Below are 18,011 nucleotides of genomic sequence, written 5' to 3' on the forward strand. Positions count from 1 at the left end.
TTAAATTTGAATGTCCACCATTTCAATAATTTCAAGATGCACATGCCTTAAATCAAATTAATTAAAAAACATGCAGAAAATTTGATATGGAAATAGACAAGTTTTACGTATCTTATTTAAATAATAAGCTAAAGTATTCCATGTTTGTATACATACAGATCATCTGATCAGCAAAGATGGTGATTCGTGTTTAATCTGATGTCATTAACACAAGCAATTTCAACATTAACCATTTTAAAATGAACTCCTCCAAAATCAAACTGTCATACTGTTGATTAAAACAGTATACTTTTAAATAAATTTTAAAATGTGAAATTCATTTTACTGATTAAAAAAATTTAGCAGATGATTATTTTTATGGTAAAAAGCAAAAGAATATTGTTTTAAAAAGAATTTGTTTTGCTACAATTTCAAATAGAGAAATAGAAATTTTATTGAAAGAATATTTTGCTGACAATAACAATTATTTCTATGAAGCGTCATATTTTTTTTAATAGTATTAAACTTGACATTTTTTTATCTCAAAAAGAGTATTATTAACAGTAAATTATAGAGATTGATGTAGAAAGTACCATCGAATTTCCACAGGTCCCACCAGTTATTATTACTAGTCTTTTTTTCTTCTTTTTTTTTTTTAAATTTGACCTGTAATTCTTTCTGAACTAGTACAGATACCTAGCAGTGTCGGGATAAAAGTATAACATAACTTCTATCAACTTCTCCCCCTTTCCCACATTCTATTTCTTCTTTGCCTAACCTATTTCTCTCTCTGGGCATGCGAGCACACACACACACACACACAACTAAGTCAGCATCAGAAACTAACTCTAAAAGCAAAAAAAAAAAAAAGAAAAAAAAGAAATCAGAATTATTTCCCTTTAGTTAGTGTCAGAGAAAATTTGAGGTTATGCTGATTAAAAAAAAAATACTAACTTTGTTGGTGTTTGTGTAGTTTTCGAGTCTTAGCTGGACATACGAACATTTGCTCTTTATGAAATATATAAACTTTACCATATGTTTTACAGCTGTTCTCATACGATCCAATAGAATAAGTTGTATATGTTAAAATCTTTTCATTTCAACATAATCCGTTCCTTGTTTTAACAGCTGCCAGGCTTCTTCTATTTTTATTCAAAGCAAAAATGAAATCCGAGAATATTTAAAGATACGATAGATTAAATCAAGCAAAAAAAAAGAAAACAAAAACTCATATACGAGTAATACTAAACATTTGATGGATATATATATATATAACAACTCTCCTTTTCTAAAAATTTTTGTTATTCCAGTTTTTTTACAGAGAAAATAAATATTCTGATTATTACCAACTAGCTATACCTACCTGGAGTTGCCAAGAGTAAAAGAATTAACAAACTTGTTTACAAAAAATTGAAAAATAATTTTGATGACTTTAATCTTTTAAGCAAGTTATTTTGTTAAGTTTGTTCTAATATTTGGTATTAATTATTGTAAAGAACAGATGATGTGCAATTAATGCAGAAACTTCTCTTTAATATTAAAAAATATAAAATTTTTAGGTATGAGGCCTCAACAATCGTATGATAGTAAACAGCACTTTTAAAACATTAGAACACAGGTTAAAAGTTTTGGATTTTGTAACCCGTGTATTTCAAAAACTAAAAGATATTTGTTTAGGGTTTCCTTTAAAATGAAGTGTAACATCTAAACTTTCCCATCATGTTAAGTTCATTTCAACAATGATAATAGTTGTGATATAATGATTATATATGGCATAATCACGTCGACACACCGGTTCCTGCTGAATCATCAAAGTTAAGCAATGTTGAACCTGGTCAGTACTAAATGAGTAACTATTTGGGTCTCTCAGGTGTTGTATGTGCTCTCCGTTTATCTCGGCATTGTTTCCAGTCATCCTGGACTTCTCCTTGCCACTGGACTCAAACAGTGCCGATTCAGGAAAACGGTGGTTGGTTATTGCGCAACCCTTGCCTCACAGTTACATGCACAGCTGTCCCTACAGGGAATATCCGTCGTCTTTCGAGACTGAACGGAGGCATCATCAATAATGGTTATTGATAGAGAATGGTGACAATGAAATGTGCTGTTATTGCCGGTAAACATAAGTAATAAAGTTTAATAAAGTTAAAGAAACAACACAAAGTTTTACTGCACTTACATTCTTTCTTGGTCATTCGCCGCTGATGTTGGTGTCAACATAAACCCCTGAATGCATTGCAATCATCAGCGTCATCAGATTCTTCACTGACAGCCACAGTTGCCTGCGAAGTCATGTTTTCTTCCATGTCTTAACAAAGAGCTTTTTGTTCATCAAGATGACTTTGGAGATAAGAGGCATGTGCAGAGGAGGGGGGGGTAAAGGTGAGCAGAGTCTCCACATTAGACAGTTTGTCTTTTTTCAGTATGTCGAGACAAAAGTTGCCTACAAACATTGGATTACATTACAATTACATATATATATTACATTCCATACCCCCTATCCGTGCTCCATGTAGAGGAGTTTGGGGAACACAGTGGTGTATATGTGTATGTGTATATATATATATATATATATATATATATATCTCGCTTTCCCTACATATTGTGCTTGGTTTTGTATGATTCTGGGAGCCTCATTTATTTTGTAGAGATCTAGGGAAATAACTTAATTATGTATTATGGATGGATAGAACTTAAGATTACGAACAATACATTTACCGAAATTTCTGCATTTCTTTATAATCACAATATCATGTAAATAACTTTTTTTTATAATAATCCAATTTTATTATATGATTACTCCCATCATCAGAAACTCTTTGATTTTTGGTGTATTTGCATAAGTTTTTATGTTATTTTAACTTTTTATTTAATACATACCATTAATTAGTTTCTATTTAATACTTGATAGCATTAAGTTCTATCCATCCATCCATAGCCTTGAGCCCCTGAAGGAGGCATAGACCATCCACAACTTTTGTAGATGCTTTTGTAGCAAGGAGTTCTTTTATTGGGGTGAGAGTGTTGGCGCCACGCCCAACCTTTCCAGAAGGTACATACAGCGTCTAGTCTTCCCAAATGGTCATCCATCTGGTACTGGCTAGGCTCAATGTTACTTAACTTTGGTGATCTGGTGAGAACCAGTGTGTCAATGTGATTGTGCCGTACATTAAGTTCTATGTAATACATGATAATATTATTTAACTAGCAGGCCGCCTGGCATTGCCTGGTCGTAAAATATGCTTAAATAGGATATTTTGATTAATGCATATTTCATATATCATAATGGACCCAATATACAGTAATGATTTAAAAAGTTAAAAAAAAAAAAAAAAAAAAAAAAAAATGACTCATGCGCCACTACTGAGGATTGAAACCAAAAGTTTAGCTTACGATTTACTTTTTCCTATGACGTTAATGACTGTACTATGAAGACATGTTTACTGCAAAGCTAATAATAAAAACATGTGATAATAGCTATTACATCATGCATGCATATTCGTAATGCCGTTCTTCGACCTTCACCTGGCAAATTTCATTTTTTTCATTTTCACACTTCAGCACTGATTTTCCCCCGGTTAAAACCCAAATATAAAGTACTCTATATATGAAGTTTCATTTCTAGACCAAAAACTAATGAAGGAGTTTGGTAGGCAAATTTTTTAAACAAAAATATATACACATACATAGAAAGAGTTTTGCGTTTACTATAACCTTTTTATGCAAATATTATGAAAGTATAAATCATGTAGAATATCTGCATGAATATAACTAACTAAGGTGATCATCCCATAAGAAAACCGAAAAAACTAATAGGGAATTAATTAAAGTGAATGTTTTATAGAATATGCAAATTAGCAAGATCTTTTGCAGATGAATGCAATTCCACGACCCATATATAACAAAGTTGTATTTCATTTTTAAATAAATAGAAAAAACGGTTTTTAATATGAATATCAATTCACAAAAAAAAAAAAAAGCAAAAATTTATAGGAGTATAGATTCCTATTTAATATATGATAAAATTGTTTAATTTCTTTATGAATATACATTAGACTACATTAATACACACGAAAGAAGTGGTCATGAGTTTGTCGAAAACAATTTAAAAGCTAAAAGGCATCAAGATTCTAAAAGTTTATGAATATTTTTGTAAATATGTTAAAAATGGAATTATTCAAAAATGATATAGTTGTAAAGTGACACTAAACCTTCAAGAGTGAAAATGTAGTCGGTTCATCAAAATGGTGAGAAATGTAAATAAAAAAACAAAATGACCAACAACTTACCGTTCATCGATTTCAGGTTGTCCATTAAAGTTAAAAGTATCCATACTTTCCTGACCGAAAGTTTCATCAAATTTGTCATGTGAATCGTGCTAAAGAAGAAAAGAGAAAGAGAGAGAGAGAGAGAGAGAGAGAGAGAGAGAGAGAGAGAGAGGAAAAAAGATGAAAAAGAAAGGAAAAGGAAACAAGAAAAGAGAGAAAAGAGAAAAGGACAATAAAGCGAGTAAAAAGAAAGGAGAAAAAGAAGAGGAAAAAAAAAGAAAAAAGAGCATCGTTATTATAGGAATATAAATTGTTTCAAATTTTAAAAAAATGCAAAAGTTTAAATACGTTTACTGTGAGAATCCTCACATAACTTTCTTTTATTATTTACAATTCTCTACTATAAACTCAACAGCTTTATGGATATACACTTCAGGAAATCTTCTGGTTGCTGTAGACTTTTCAAAAACCTAAAAGCTGATGTATTTTTCTATTTTATAATCAAAAATATTTTTTATTTAATCAGTTAAACTATAAATTATTTTCTGAGGGACAAACTCACTTATTTTAGTTTTTAGAAGATTCAGTTTGCACAATTTTCATAAAACTGAAGTTATACAACTAAAAAATAGATTTTCTTTTTTTAAGGATAACCTCCCATCAAATGGATATTAAAATTAAATTTTCTTAAATTTTGCTAATCACCATGGGTTTTTTAACAACCATTTAAATTATTTAAAAGGTCGGGACCACCTCAAATATTTCGAGGGTCGGGACCACCTCAAATATTTCGAGGGTCGCGACCACCTCAAATATTTCGAGGGTCGCGACCACCTCAAATATTTCGAGGGTCGCGACCACCTCAAATATTTCGAGGGTCGCGACCACCTCAAATATTTCGAGGGTCGCGACCACCTCAAATATTTCGAGGGTCGCGACCACCTCAAATATTTCGAGGGTCGCGACCACCTCAAATATTTCGAGGGTCGCGACCACCTCAAATATTTCGAGGGTCGCGACCACCTCAAACATTTCGAGGGTCGCGACCACCTCAAACATTTCGAGGGTCGCGACCACCTCAAACATTTCGAGGGTCGGGACCACCTCAAACATTTCGAGGGTCGGGACCACCTCAAACATTCTGAGGGTCGGGACCACCTCAAACATTTCGAGGGTCGGGACCACCTCATATATTTTAAGTAAAGGAACTTTATTTCAAGAACATATTTAGATCATATCAGAAATAAAATAGGGCTTACATATGGACTTAAAAAAAACAAACATGTAAACTTTTGCAGTTAAGCCTCTAATAAAAGGATGAAAATTTCCCCTAGTTTTACAGCATAATTTTATGTAATTAAACTAGTGTTTAAATTCCAGTAAGATTAGACATCAAAAAATATTTCAGTATGACTATTTCATGCACCCACGAAGATCATTTTATAAAGAAAAAGTCTCATAGTGCAAACGTAGTAAACAGAGAGACTCATGTCTTCCATATCAGTAGAGATAATATGTACATAGAATACACTGTCAGTAGAATATATAAAAACAGCACAGTACATTTGTCACAATCAGAAATCCCATACAGGAGAATAATAAATAGCCCGCACTCTTTTGTTCGTTTTTTTAAAAAAATATCAACTTGTGACAAACAAGCAATGCCTATGAGCAGATAGACAAGTTTTTTTAATTAAATACACAATCCGATATTCACACTTATCCTGACAAGAACAAGTTATCGTATATTGTATATGATGGAAAAATAATTTTATCCTTTTTGTATTACACATTGCATGTAGCAATTGAAAAAAAAAAAAAAAAAATTCTACCAAAAAGAACAATGTTTTGTACATTGAATGTTGTAGTTAAAAAAAACAAAAATACTTGTCCTGAAAATGGTAGTTTTTTTATTGCATGTAATAGATAAAAAATAAACTTGTCCTGAAAATGATAATTTATCGTATGCAGTTGTATGACAGCAATATGAGATGGAGTATTGAAACAACTGGAGCTGGAACAGATACTATATAATTGGCTTCTGTGTGCTATTTTGTTTCAAAACTGCTTTGCCTATCTACTGCTGCCTGTAGGCAAATTGCTTTCATTTTGAGTAAATATTTTCTAAACAACCAGAAATACGAGGGCTACTTCTTATCTATCTCCATGCAACATATTTCTAAACTTGGGTCAAAAAACATCTCCAATATTAATTATTCAATAGGAAGACATTAATAAACTTAATCACGTGAATTTCAGTTTCTTTAAATGTTATTCGGATCGATATCATTTCCTGATTGGTGTGCAATAATTTTATTTCAATCGATTTAATTCAAACATCTGACAATAATACCTTACTTTTGAATAAAGATAACATTTTGAGTGTTAAAATGAAATACTTACGACCGGTGAGGACGTGTCGATTAGAAAGCCAATACCATCGGCCTCAGGGGTCTCCGCTTCTGCTTCTGGTTCCGGTTCAACAGGAACTACAGCAACAGGTTTCACATGTTTACTCAAATCCGATGCTATCAAAAAATTGGGAGGATCCTGCAGAAAAAAAAAAAAAAAAAATGATCATAGAGAATTGGTGATCAAAAGAATATGATTAAATAGAAAATAAACAGTTGCAGATAAAGTTCAAATTTAATGAACATAAACCTCAAAAAAATTTGCAGCTCAAGAAACACCATAATAATATTCAAAAAGCGTTCAACTTTTAAAAAAATATAGCCTTTTCCAAGATTGTTCTTAATACCTATTTATTTACGACTAAAACTGTAGATCTTGCTTTGGTTTGGTTGTTTTGTTTTGTGCTATATCAACCAATTGATTTGTGACACTTACGTCACCCACACGTCGTCTAGTGGTGGAACGCTCCCCGATCGTTGGTCTTCGGGTCTTTTTGATGAGAATGTCAGCGGCCAGTACCTGAAAGAGACTCGTCGAGCGTTTCTGCAATCATACCAAACAAATTAAAAAAGACAAGTCGATATTTGTTTTTGTTTTTTTTTGTAATTCAAAATCCCTTGTTATTCATAAAAGGTTACAATCGTCGTTTCGTATTTCACTATTAAGTTAGGGACTGGCCATTTGTTAACTGCAAAGGTGGCAGGGTCAATCGATGAGGCGGTCGGCTTTTTCGCTCTTTCGAGCCCAGGGGAGCAGATGTCTCTCTGTGTCTGTCAGTCTCTGTGTCTTGCGCTCAAAACTCGCTGCTGGGGGCGGGAGCTATATCGTCTTTTTCTCTCATTAGGCCCTTTAGCCAATCAGGATGCCGGAACCGCTGTCACTCAAATCTTCACCAGGCGGCCTATGCCCAAAAAAAGGGGTTGTTTCTTCTTCTTCTGTTGGCAATCGAGTAGAATATCTCAGCCGGCGTGTGCCTAATGGAATTTGACGGGCCATTAAAACCAGAATGGTCTCGTTCAATTAACTTTGAGGGATCATAAAAATCAACCAGATCCAATTCCACAAAGGCCACGTGTGTTTTCAATAGAGGCCACTTACCCACCAGGGAGCAGCCAACAATGGTCGCTTTGTAAATTGGAATTTCATTGGTACGCTTCCTTCCACTCACGTATGTCACTGACTGTCATGGTCAATTAGCGTTTACAGCTTTCTTGGCCAAAAGAAGTATCCCTCGCACATACCATTCTGGCCCTATCTACCTTTTTTCCCTTTTTATTTTTTCTCTTTTGTTTACAACTGTTTTTTTCTATGCCTGTCGTCCGTCCCCCACCTCTTTTCTCGGTCGCCTGCTACCTCTCTCAGTATCTATCCCGTTGGGTGCATTTAGCTTGCAGTTTACTGCACCTTCGAGCCTGTCTCATTCTGCCTCCATTTAGCTTTCAGTTTACTGCACCTTCGAGCCTGCCTCAGATTCTTGACCACCATTTTCCCCTATATTTAAGGAAAGTATTTATTAATAGTTATTATTGAGGATTGTAATAGGAATATTAATTGTTGTAAGTTGGTGTGTGTTTTATATGGTAGGGTTAAATGTGACCAATCGATTGAACAGATAGGGCCTCTCTGACTACCCAGCTAAGGGCCAAAGTAGAGTGCCGCATTGTGCATATCCACTTTCTCTGGTTATGGACTGTTCTACTATAAGGATCTCATCCGAAAGCATCACAGGTTGCCAACCATAGCAAATTGTTGGGCCCATTTGGCAAAAAAGAGAGAAAGAAAAAAATAATGAGTGAGAGATAAAAACTTTCTTTTTTTTTTTGCAGAACATGATTGAGTTTTGCAATGGTAAAGGAAAAAAACCCCAATAAAATCAAGGTTTTATGCATTTAAGGTTAGGAATGACCGGTTAATTAGTTTAGGAATAGATCCTATACAAATAAGTATATAAACATATATCAACTTTACATAAATAGAAACAACATTTAAAAAAACCAAAGTTCAGAAATAGCAACCTGTATGAATATTTTTTTGGTACTCCTGCAGTATTTTACCCACCGATTTCACGATCTTAGCCGAGCGTTGACGAACGCTTTCGGCGTTAACGCCGACGAAAGCCGAGAATTCGGAGCTACGGTGCAAGAACGCTAAAAGTATGTGAATAGCAACAACATTACAAGGAAAAGATATTACACACACACACAACAAAATGGATAAAATTAATACAAAAAATTTGGATAAAATAAATCACAAACACTTACCGTAAGTTTTTTTAAAGTAAAATAAATTTATTTTGTTGAATATTTTTTTTTTTTTTGGTTCATTTTGTTTTCTGGTAGCTTTTTTTTTTTGGGGGGGGGGGTAAGCAATAATAATAAACACTTCAATGTTTTTTTTTTGTTTGTTTGTTTTTAACAAAACGTTATTAAACAGTAACAACAATGTTTTTTTTTTTTTTTTTTCAGTAATGTTTGTAGGGGGGGGACAACAATTACTGTTTATCTTTAGTTCCGACTGGAAGATTTTCTACTGACTGTAGAGGCAAAGTAGGGAGCAAAGGGTTTTCAGAGGACGTGGAAAGAAGAAGCTCCTTCCCAAACCGGGTAGCCTTCCGCGATTTGATTTATTATGGAGACAAAAGGGTTGTATCCAAATTTTTGTCTCCACATAAATTCGCATAAATATGTTTCCAACAACTCCCGGTTTTTTTGTTTTTTTTTTATCGCTAAATTAAATAGCTGAAATGAAAGGCTGTGTATTTTTACTTTGAACAATAAAATAACTGCTATGTGTGTAATTTCAATGAAAATTATTCGTCTGGTGCGCGTTCGTTTGAAGCGCCCTGATTGGCTGATAGAGTATCGTACCGCTCGCCATGTTCCGGCGTTTTCCGACGGATGTCGATCAACGCTCGGCTAAGATCGTGAAATCGGTGGGTAAAATACTGCAGGAGTACCATTTTTTTCTTTTTTAAATAAATTACTTACATCAGGTAACAGCGGGACTTGGACTAGATTTTTAAAATATTGAAGAGTTCCACTTTGGTGGTAAAATTGTTTCAACCTAAAAAGAAATAGAAATATATCTTACATACCTTTCTGTTAAGGATCATAAAATGCAAAGAAATATAATTTAGGACAAATTACTAAAATTTATAAAATTTAATCAGTAAAATTGAAGACAATGTGACCTCAGAAAATTATTTTTAAAAACTTATTTATGAATAATCTACAGAGAAAATTAGCTGTTCATATCTGGTGTTACCCGAAAGAAGTCATTTTATTTTTTTTTAATAGGATTTCCAAAGTAACTGATAAAAAAACTAAATCATTTACAATTTTTTTTTTTTTAATTCAAAAGAAAACTGATTACAAATTCATAGACATACATCAACTTTTAGTAATAGTTAAATTGGGTGAGCAGATAAAAAGTTTAGGTATGTCACTGCTGTGTACAAACACATTGGCAGGTACCAATTTTTATTTGTATTATTATTAATCGAACTACTGTTCTCATCTTGAGTGTGATTTTCACGTTTCAGTTGATATAACCTCCAACCTTTTTCAGGTGTATCTTGTCGAACTCTGGAATTTGGACGGAATTTGGAGCAGAACCCTTTATTTACTTCACGGGGGTACCGTGCTCTGGTTCTGTCAGCCATGACTGGATAGAGGTCCTAAGTAATTCGCAAATGTATATTTCGGTCGCCACACTGAGGATTGAACCTTCAACCTTCAGGAGAATATCACTTTTACAATTGATTTTTCCCAGTACTCTAACCACTGCGCCATGGGTTCGACAGAAACATTCCTGAATTCGACAAGATAGACCTGAAGAAGGTCGGAGGTTATATCGACCCAAATGTTGTGAAAATCACACTCAAGATGAGAACAGTAGTCCGATGAATAATAATACAAATAATCAATCCTCATCTCAAAAATTCAGAAACGTCATACCAATTTTTAGTAATAAGTTAAATAATTAAATTAATAAAGATAAATGAGTATTTATAGTGACAGCTTCTATATTAATAAAATTATTATTATATCATACTTATTAAAAAAATAAAATTTAAAAAATGTATGTTAGATATAATTTTTGTTTTTAATTTTTGAATTAATATTATTTTCTGCATGTAGTCAAGATGATGTTGATATAAAAACATTAGCCAATCAAAATGCATGTGACACCTCTGTATACAAAGAAATAAATTTAGATTTTTAATGGGTGATAGTAAAAGTAGTTCCAAATGTGAGAGTAAGGTTCCCCTCTTTCTCTATAATTATACAAATCCAAAATAAATTTTTTTCAACATACTCTGATGAAAATCATGTTTATATTGAAACAGAATTAAGTTTGTACTTTGAATTAAAAATGCTATTAATGTCAAAGAAAAGGTGAATAGACTAGCACTACTTTATATACTAGATGAATAACATTCATACTATGGAATAAAGACACTTAAACTTTACAGAATTATTTAATTGTATCTCAACTGTACAATAGATTTGAAGGTTGGAAATATTACCTCAAGCTAGTTTGATTGAGAAAAACATGTCATTGATAACAAACATTATAACTTTCCAAATATTACTGGTAAACTTTAATGAAAATATGACTGACCAAAACCTTAGTCTTTAGAAATTATAACCTTTTAGGTAAAAACTTATATGGGAACCGAGTTCTCCACACAAGCAGAAACACAAACAGATAACCTTAAAGCAAACACGAGTATCACTCTTTAACTCTGGTAATATCATTCTTGACCACAAGGGGACGATACAACCACCTTCATTTCCAGTTTGTATCATTCACTCTCTTTTTGCAGATGTGACGAACAACACTTCCCGGATTTGGCAAACGGGGAAACAGAGGTTTGATCTCTCATCAAGAACAACAGAAGTCAAAATGCAAGTAACATTGTTCATATGTATCTAACTATAAACTTTCGCAAGTTAATACTTATACCTATGATGTAATGAAATTTACTTTGGTTGTATTTGTAACTAGCCCAGTGTTGCCCGGGTGTTTGGAGGTGTGTGTTGAGCAAAGAAAAAAAAAAAAAAAAAAGTGGTAGTAGACAGGCAGGCTTGAACCCATGAAGCGACAGTAGAAAAGAAAGTGAAAGAAAATCTGACGTCTTACCACTACTCCATGACATAACCGGAAGTTTGGAACGTTAAAATTAGGCAAAGTCAATCCAACCGATATAATGACTTGCAAAAATGGCTTGCAAAAAATCGACTCCTCCTTGTAGAAAACTGCTCAGGTAAGGGTGAAGGAATTAATGTTTTTGGCCAATTTTTCGATATTTGTCATCCAAGACATTGAGCTTCAAAATGATACCGATCTCGTGAAAATCTGTTGCCTCTGTCAAAAGTTTTAGGCATTTAAACAGACAAGTGAGATTTATATTATAGATAATGGCATATTTTGTGTCTTCATTACTTGGCATAGGGGACCATGCAACTTATCTTTAATCTCCTACATAACAATAGAGGATGATTTCGCTAACTACACAATAAAAGACAACCCCATCCTCTGCACTTACCGTTGATATCCAGATAGAAAACGATCTCTGTGACCAGACAGAGTATCAGGTGGAAGACCTAAGATAATAAAGGAAAAAAAAACAAACTCATTTTAATAAAAGGGTATGATTGTTTGCTTTAAAGCATTGCTGGTAAATAAGAGTATAGATATATGCATTACAGAAAAAAGACGGAATGATTAAAGAGGGGACGAACAAAAACAAATAATTGAAAACAATGTGATATTTTTTTCAAACGAATTCATCCATTTATATTTTCAGCAAATCATTCACATATTGTTTCAGTAACTTTTTCACTTACTGTTAATAGCATCTGAGATGGTAGAAAATATTTTGATATTTCTCGAGAAATCTAACTATCTCACAAACAAAGAAATGTTCAAGATGGCCGTTGTATAAAGGATATTTTTGCATCTGTAAAATTTTATATTTATTTACTTGGAATTATTATTTTGTAAGAAAAATAGGACTTGTTTAGTTTAACCAAAACATTAAAAAATGAAAATATTGAAAAAAAAAAATTATGTTGTATGTACCTGTTATGGAATTAAGTTCTCATAAAAAAATTCACTTAATTTGATCAAGTAGTTTTGTTTTTTTTTTACAGACGAAAATCCAAGTTTAATGAGATCAAGCGTCTCACAGCCGAAGAGGAGGAGGTCTTTAAATGAAAAAGTGATTAACAAAGGACAAAAGGAAAAAAGGATTAAAAAAGGAGAAAATCTGTAAAATAAGTGAAAAAAACTAGAAAAAATTTATCTAGATATTTTTTCTGTCCATGTTTCAAAATAATCTTGTCAAATTTTGACAAACTTTAAGCGGTGATGGAGTTATCCTCCTTAGCGCCCTCCTTCCTCCTCGTCAGCAAAATAGGCATGGCCAGGATACAATCGATCTCGTTAAAATTTGATTTTACTCTGTAAAAAAAAAAAATCTACTTGATCAAATTAAGTGAAATTTTTTTATGAGAACTTCATTCCATAACAGGTACATACAATATAATTTTTTTTTTTCAATATTTTCATTTTTTAATGTCTTGATTAAACTAAACAAATACCAGAAAAATAATTATTCGATCTTGAAAAGAAGTATCAGAGAATGTTATATTTGGTTTAATGTCAGTTTTACATGCTGGCATGTATTGGGTTAGGGTTTTAAAAATTGATTTCTAAACGAATCTATCTCTGGTCAGAATTTTATCACTCTTTCTCTGAAGTCCATTTTCATCTTACTTCTTCACAGGGTTTCCTTAACCTTCCTCTGTGAACTGAACCTGCTACCTCAACTGTTCTACATCTAATAAACTACAAACTCTCATCCATTCTTTCGACATGGTCATATCATCAAAGTCCACTTTTGTACACATCTCTTTATACTGTCCACATTTGATCTTCCTGAGGTCAACAAATTTTCTTTCTACACAATTGTATTTTAATTTCAATAAATAAAATACTAATCCAACATGTAATTATGGTCAAATGGTTAACGACATGAACTGATGATCCGAGTGCCCAAAGTTTGAATCCAGTTCATTCCACAAAATCACTTTCATTTAGGATGTTGGCAACCTTCACGTGGTCCCTCCTGTAAGTAACCAATGTTTTTCTAGAAATAATTCCAACTAAAATATTATCAGGGAAACCAATGTCAACAATAGAATCTTTGGATTGATACGATATGATGATGATGAATGTATAATTATCCAAATTACAATGATGCTAATATACACGTGAGGTGGTTTCATAATTTTATAATTATGAAGATGGATAACAATTGTAATGAATTACATTTAAGATTAAACAAAACGAAGCAGTAAAAATCTTAACATCAAAGATGGATTGACAAACTAAAAAAGAGAAAAGGGAATCGTACTTACTAGAATGTAATTTAAATAGAGATTTGACCAAATAATCATAAAGTTGGCATGAATCAAGAATGCATGGAATAAGAGGAGCAAGCCGGCACTGACCAGAATTTGTCATCGAGTTTGAACGAGACATGTCTAAAGATCCAAATACTGTAAATAAATAAAACAAAACAAACTCATTTAATTCTTCAATTTACATTTACGATTGGGTTATTAAACATTAACAATCAACAATGCATTAATTTTATTTGTATATGACTAAAATGTCAATAGCTTTATACAGAAGGGAGAAAGAATTTCAAAATAGATTTTGATTTAACCCTATGGCTGCTTGTAACAAATGTAACTTTGCTGTTATCAAAATAATATAAGTGTAATGAATGGGGAGACAGGAAAAGAGGAAGTAATCGACATAGAGAAAGAAGGAGAAAGAGTAATGGAGGAAGAGAAGGAGTGATGGTCGAGGGAAGAGAAGGAGTGATGGTCGAGGGAAGAGAAGGAGTGACGGTCGAGGGAAGAGAAGGAGTGACGGTCGAGGGAAGAGAAGGAGTGACGGTCGAGGGAAGAGAAGGAGTGACGGTCGAGGGAAGAGAAGGAGTGACGGTCGAGGGAAGAGAAGGAGTGACGGTCGAGGGAAGAGAAGGAGTGACGGTCGAGGGAAGAGAAGGAGTGACGGTCGAGGGAAGAGAGGAGTGACGGTCGAGGGAAGAGAAGGAGTGACGGTCGAGGGAAGAGAAGGAGTGACGGTCGAGGGAAGAGAAGGAGTGACGGTCGAGGGAAGAGAAGGAGTGACGGTCGAGGGAAGAGAAGGAGTGACGGTCGAGGGAAGAGAAGGAGTGACGGTCGAGGGAAGAGAAGGAGTGACGGTCGAGGGAAGAGAAGGAGTGACGGTCGAGGGAAGAGAAGGAGTGACGGTCGAGGGAAGAGAAGGAGTGACGGTCGAGGGAAGAGAAGGAGTGACGGTCGAGGGAGAGAAGGAGTGATGGTCGAGGGAGAGAAGGAGTGATGGTCGAGGGAGAGAAGGAGTGATGGTCGAGGGAGAGAAGGAGTGATGGTCGAGGGAGAGAAGGAGTGATGGTCGAGGGAGAGAAGGAGTGATGGTCGAGGGAGAGAAGGAGTGATGGTCGAGGGAGAGAAAGAGTGATGGTCGAGGGAGAGAAAGAGAGATGGTGGAGGGAGAGAAAGAGAGATGGTGGAGGGAGAGAAAGAGAGATGGTGGAGGGAGAGAAAGAGAGATGGTGGAGGGAGAGAAAGAGAGATGGTGGAGGGAGAGAAAGAGAGATGGTGGAGGGAGAGAAAGAGAGATGGTGGAGGGAGAGAAAGAGAGATGGTCGAGGGAGAGAAAGAGAGATGGTTGAGGGAGAGAAAGAGAGATGGTCGAGGGAGAGAAAGAGAGATGGTCGAGGGAGAGAAAGAGAGATGGTCGAGGGAGAGAAAGAGAGATGGTGGAGGGAGAGAAAGAGAGATGAAGGGAATGAAATAATTTCCAAATACATTTTTAGTTTTAACTATAGTTTTATTTGTACATTATCAAATTAATGCAAGTGAAGAGAGTGGGGGCAAAAAAGACTCAGGAGAGAGAGAGAGAGAGAAAAAAAAAAGGCAGAGAGAGAAAAGGTCAGATAGAAATAGAAAGGGAGGAAGAGAAACGAAGGAATGAGAGAGTGAGAGGAAGAGACGGGAAGGAGAGAGAGAAAGGATATAATAAAAGCAATTTAATCATATATAAATTTTTAATTTATTTTTGGTTTTAAATGGGAGTGAGAAGTTTGAATGTATCAAGAAAAAAACTAATTTACATCAAGTTCCATGAAAGAGGTTCAACTTCAGAAAACTTGAACCAATCCAATAAAAAAGAACTTATAAAAAAAGATTTTTTTTTTTTAATAAACAGTAATATTATCATTAAACCAAGTTTACAATTAATTCCCAAATATTATAACCACTTTGTTTCCTATCTATGTACTACTAAAACTCTGATGCTGCTGTTATCTTGCTTGCTTATTCCTGTGCACAACCCATCTGTTTCAGATGGGGGAAGGAAGGACAAATATGCAAATAAACAAGATTAGAGTTTTAGTATTATGTAGCTCATTTGAATTTCTTGATTGTATTTATTTGTTCTTCAACAATTCCCTTGTTGAACAAAATCCAAACCTGTAAATGATAATGTTTAAAAAAAAATATAAATAAAAAATAAATAAAAAATGATGAAATGGTGATGCATACCTGTCTCTTGCAAGGCAAGGATTTCATCAAGATAATCAAGCATGTCGCATGAAACTTCAAAACTGAAAATAAAATAAAAATATATTAACTTTTAGGTACTTGTGCATTTAACAAACCAGACGTAACTCAGCATTTGCTCGGCTTTGTCCGACGCATGACGTCAACAGCCGGATATAACCGAGCGTTGCTGATTAAGCAGACGAGAATTTCGCTATCAATTGGAAGAGTGTCACAACTCAAGAAACGCTTATTTGAAGAGTTTAAAAAAAAAAATTTGTTTTAAAAAGATAACTGACGAAATAATAATGAATATTACAAACCTTGCGGACCAGCTCCAGACCCCAGAGGCTGCACTAAACTTTTGCCAGCAACGGAAATTGTTGGCAGAAGAGAAAAGGTGTTTATTTACATTTTGGCCAGGATTGTGTACTTGCAAAGAGAACAAGCCTTTCCGACGGTTACGGTTGGAGGTGTAGAAGTGTAACATGTCGTCGATGGACCTCCATTAGGATTGGGACCTTCTCAAAATCCCGACTAACCATCGCGTGTATCATAAAAATAATATACTTATGGGCGTTCGAGATGGCATCTACAAAAAATCTCCATCGCGAATATGGGTTACGTTCTCGCCACACAATCGTGGATTGGAAAATTTGCTGCATGATATATGCAGGGACTATTTTCTTAGGAATCCCCGGCAGATTGGAGGCCCAGGCCATACGGTAGAAATCGACGAGTCCGTTTTTAACCGCCGGCAGACTTGTGACACCGGTCTGGGTCTTCGGTGGATACGACCCCGCCGAAAAGGAGGGTTTCTTGGTCACTGTACCAAATAGGAAGGCCGAAACCCACTTTCCACTAATAAATAAAAAGGGGTTTGTATTACTGTACACATAGATTCGAAAAAGTTGTCAAAAAACAAATATATAACAAATATTATCAAAGGCAAGATAAGTTACTTTTCTATCAAACTTTTCTACAAATCCTTGTTTCTGGCGAAAAAATGTACAAATAATCCTTGTTCATGCCCCCCCCCCCTTTTTACGTTAAAAATTGAAAAAAAAAAAAAACAAAAAAAAAAAACAGTTCAGACAAAAAAAAAAGTTAACAAAAAAAAACTTGTCTTATATGTATTTATTTTGAAAACAGAAAACAATTCCAAACAATAATTTAAAAAAAAAACAAAAAAAAAAACATAAATGAACGGTAGGTTTTTGCTTTTTATTTATTTAATTTTTTTGTTTCTACATTTTACAATTTCATTGTACAGTTATTTTGTTGTAGCGTTGTTATTATTTTATCGCCAACGCTCGGTTTTATCCCGCTGTTGACGTCATGCGCCGGACAAAGCCGAGCAAATGCTGAGTTACGTCTGGTTCGTTAAATGCACAAGTACCAACTTTTATTTATTTCTTTTCCATAAAACCAATCATCTTGTCCGAATTTTTGAAACATGTTGTTTCACTTTGGATTATTATCTGCATTAAAGTTGATAATTATATTTCTGGTATATTATGCTTGTCTTTACATTTAAGTACATAAGAATGATTAACATGTTAATCATTCTTATGTACTTAAATGTTATAACATGACCAAATAATCAACAATCATATTCAAGTGTTGGAGAAACAGTGCTTAATTGTTGGATTTTAGAGCATTTCGTTAAAATCAGAGTGGAGATTGACAAGCATATAGTAGAGGTTAT

At 34.1% G+C, this 18,011-nt stretch overlaps 1 protein-coding gene across 14 annotated transcripts in view; it reads right to left on the reverse strand.

Moving 5' to 3' along the window:
• LOC145263756 (huntingtin-interacting protein 1-like) overlaps positions 1–18,011 on the reverse strand; it is a 282,859-nt gene that overhangs the window by 105,547 nt on the left and 159,301 nt on the right. For 12 of the 14 annotated variants that reach the window (XM_080121027.1, XM_080121031.1, XM_080120899.1 and 9 more), the window contains 6 exons: positions 16,307–16,368; positions 14,087–14,227; positions 12,211–12,268; positions 9,647–9,722; positions 6,651–6,797; positions 4,269–4,357 (listed from right to left, as the gene is read on the reverse strand). In XM_080121027.1, coding sequence (XP_079977153.1) covers positions 4,269–4,357; positions 6,651–6,797; positions 9,647–9,722; positions 12,211–12,268; positions 14,087–14,227; positions 16,307–16,368 — 573 coding nt within the window. The remainder of the gene's footprint in view (positions 1–4,268; positions 4,358–6,650; positions 6,798–9,646; positions 9,723–12,210; positions 12,269–14,086; positions 14,228–16,306; positions 16,369–18,011) is intronic. The other 2 variants (XM_080120998.1, XM_080120948.1) reach the window with 1 other exon arrangement.

Source organism: Euprymna scolopes, chromosome 1 (assembly GCF_053919585.1).
Source record: "Euprymna scolopes isolate OS-2025 chromosome 1, ASM5391958v1, whole genome shotgun sequence".
Lineage (NCBI taxonomy): Eukaryota > Metazoa > Mollusca > Cephalopoda > Sepiida > Sepiolidae > Euprymna > Euprymna scolopes.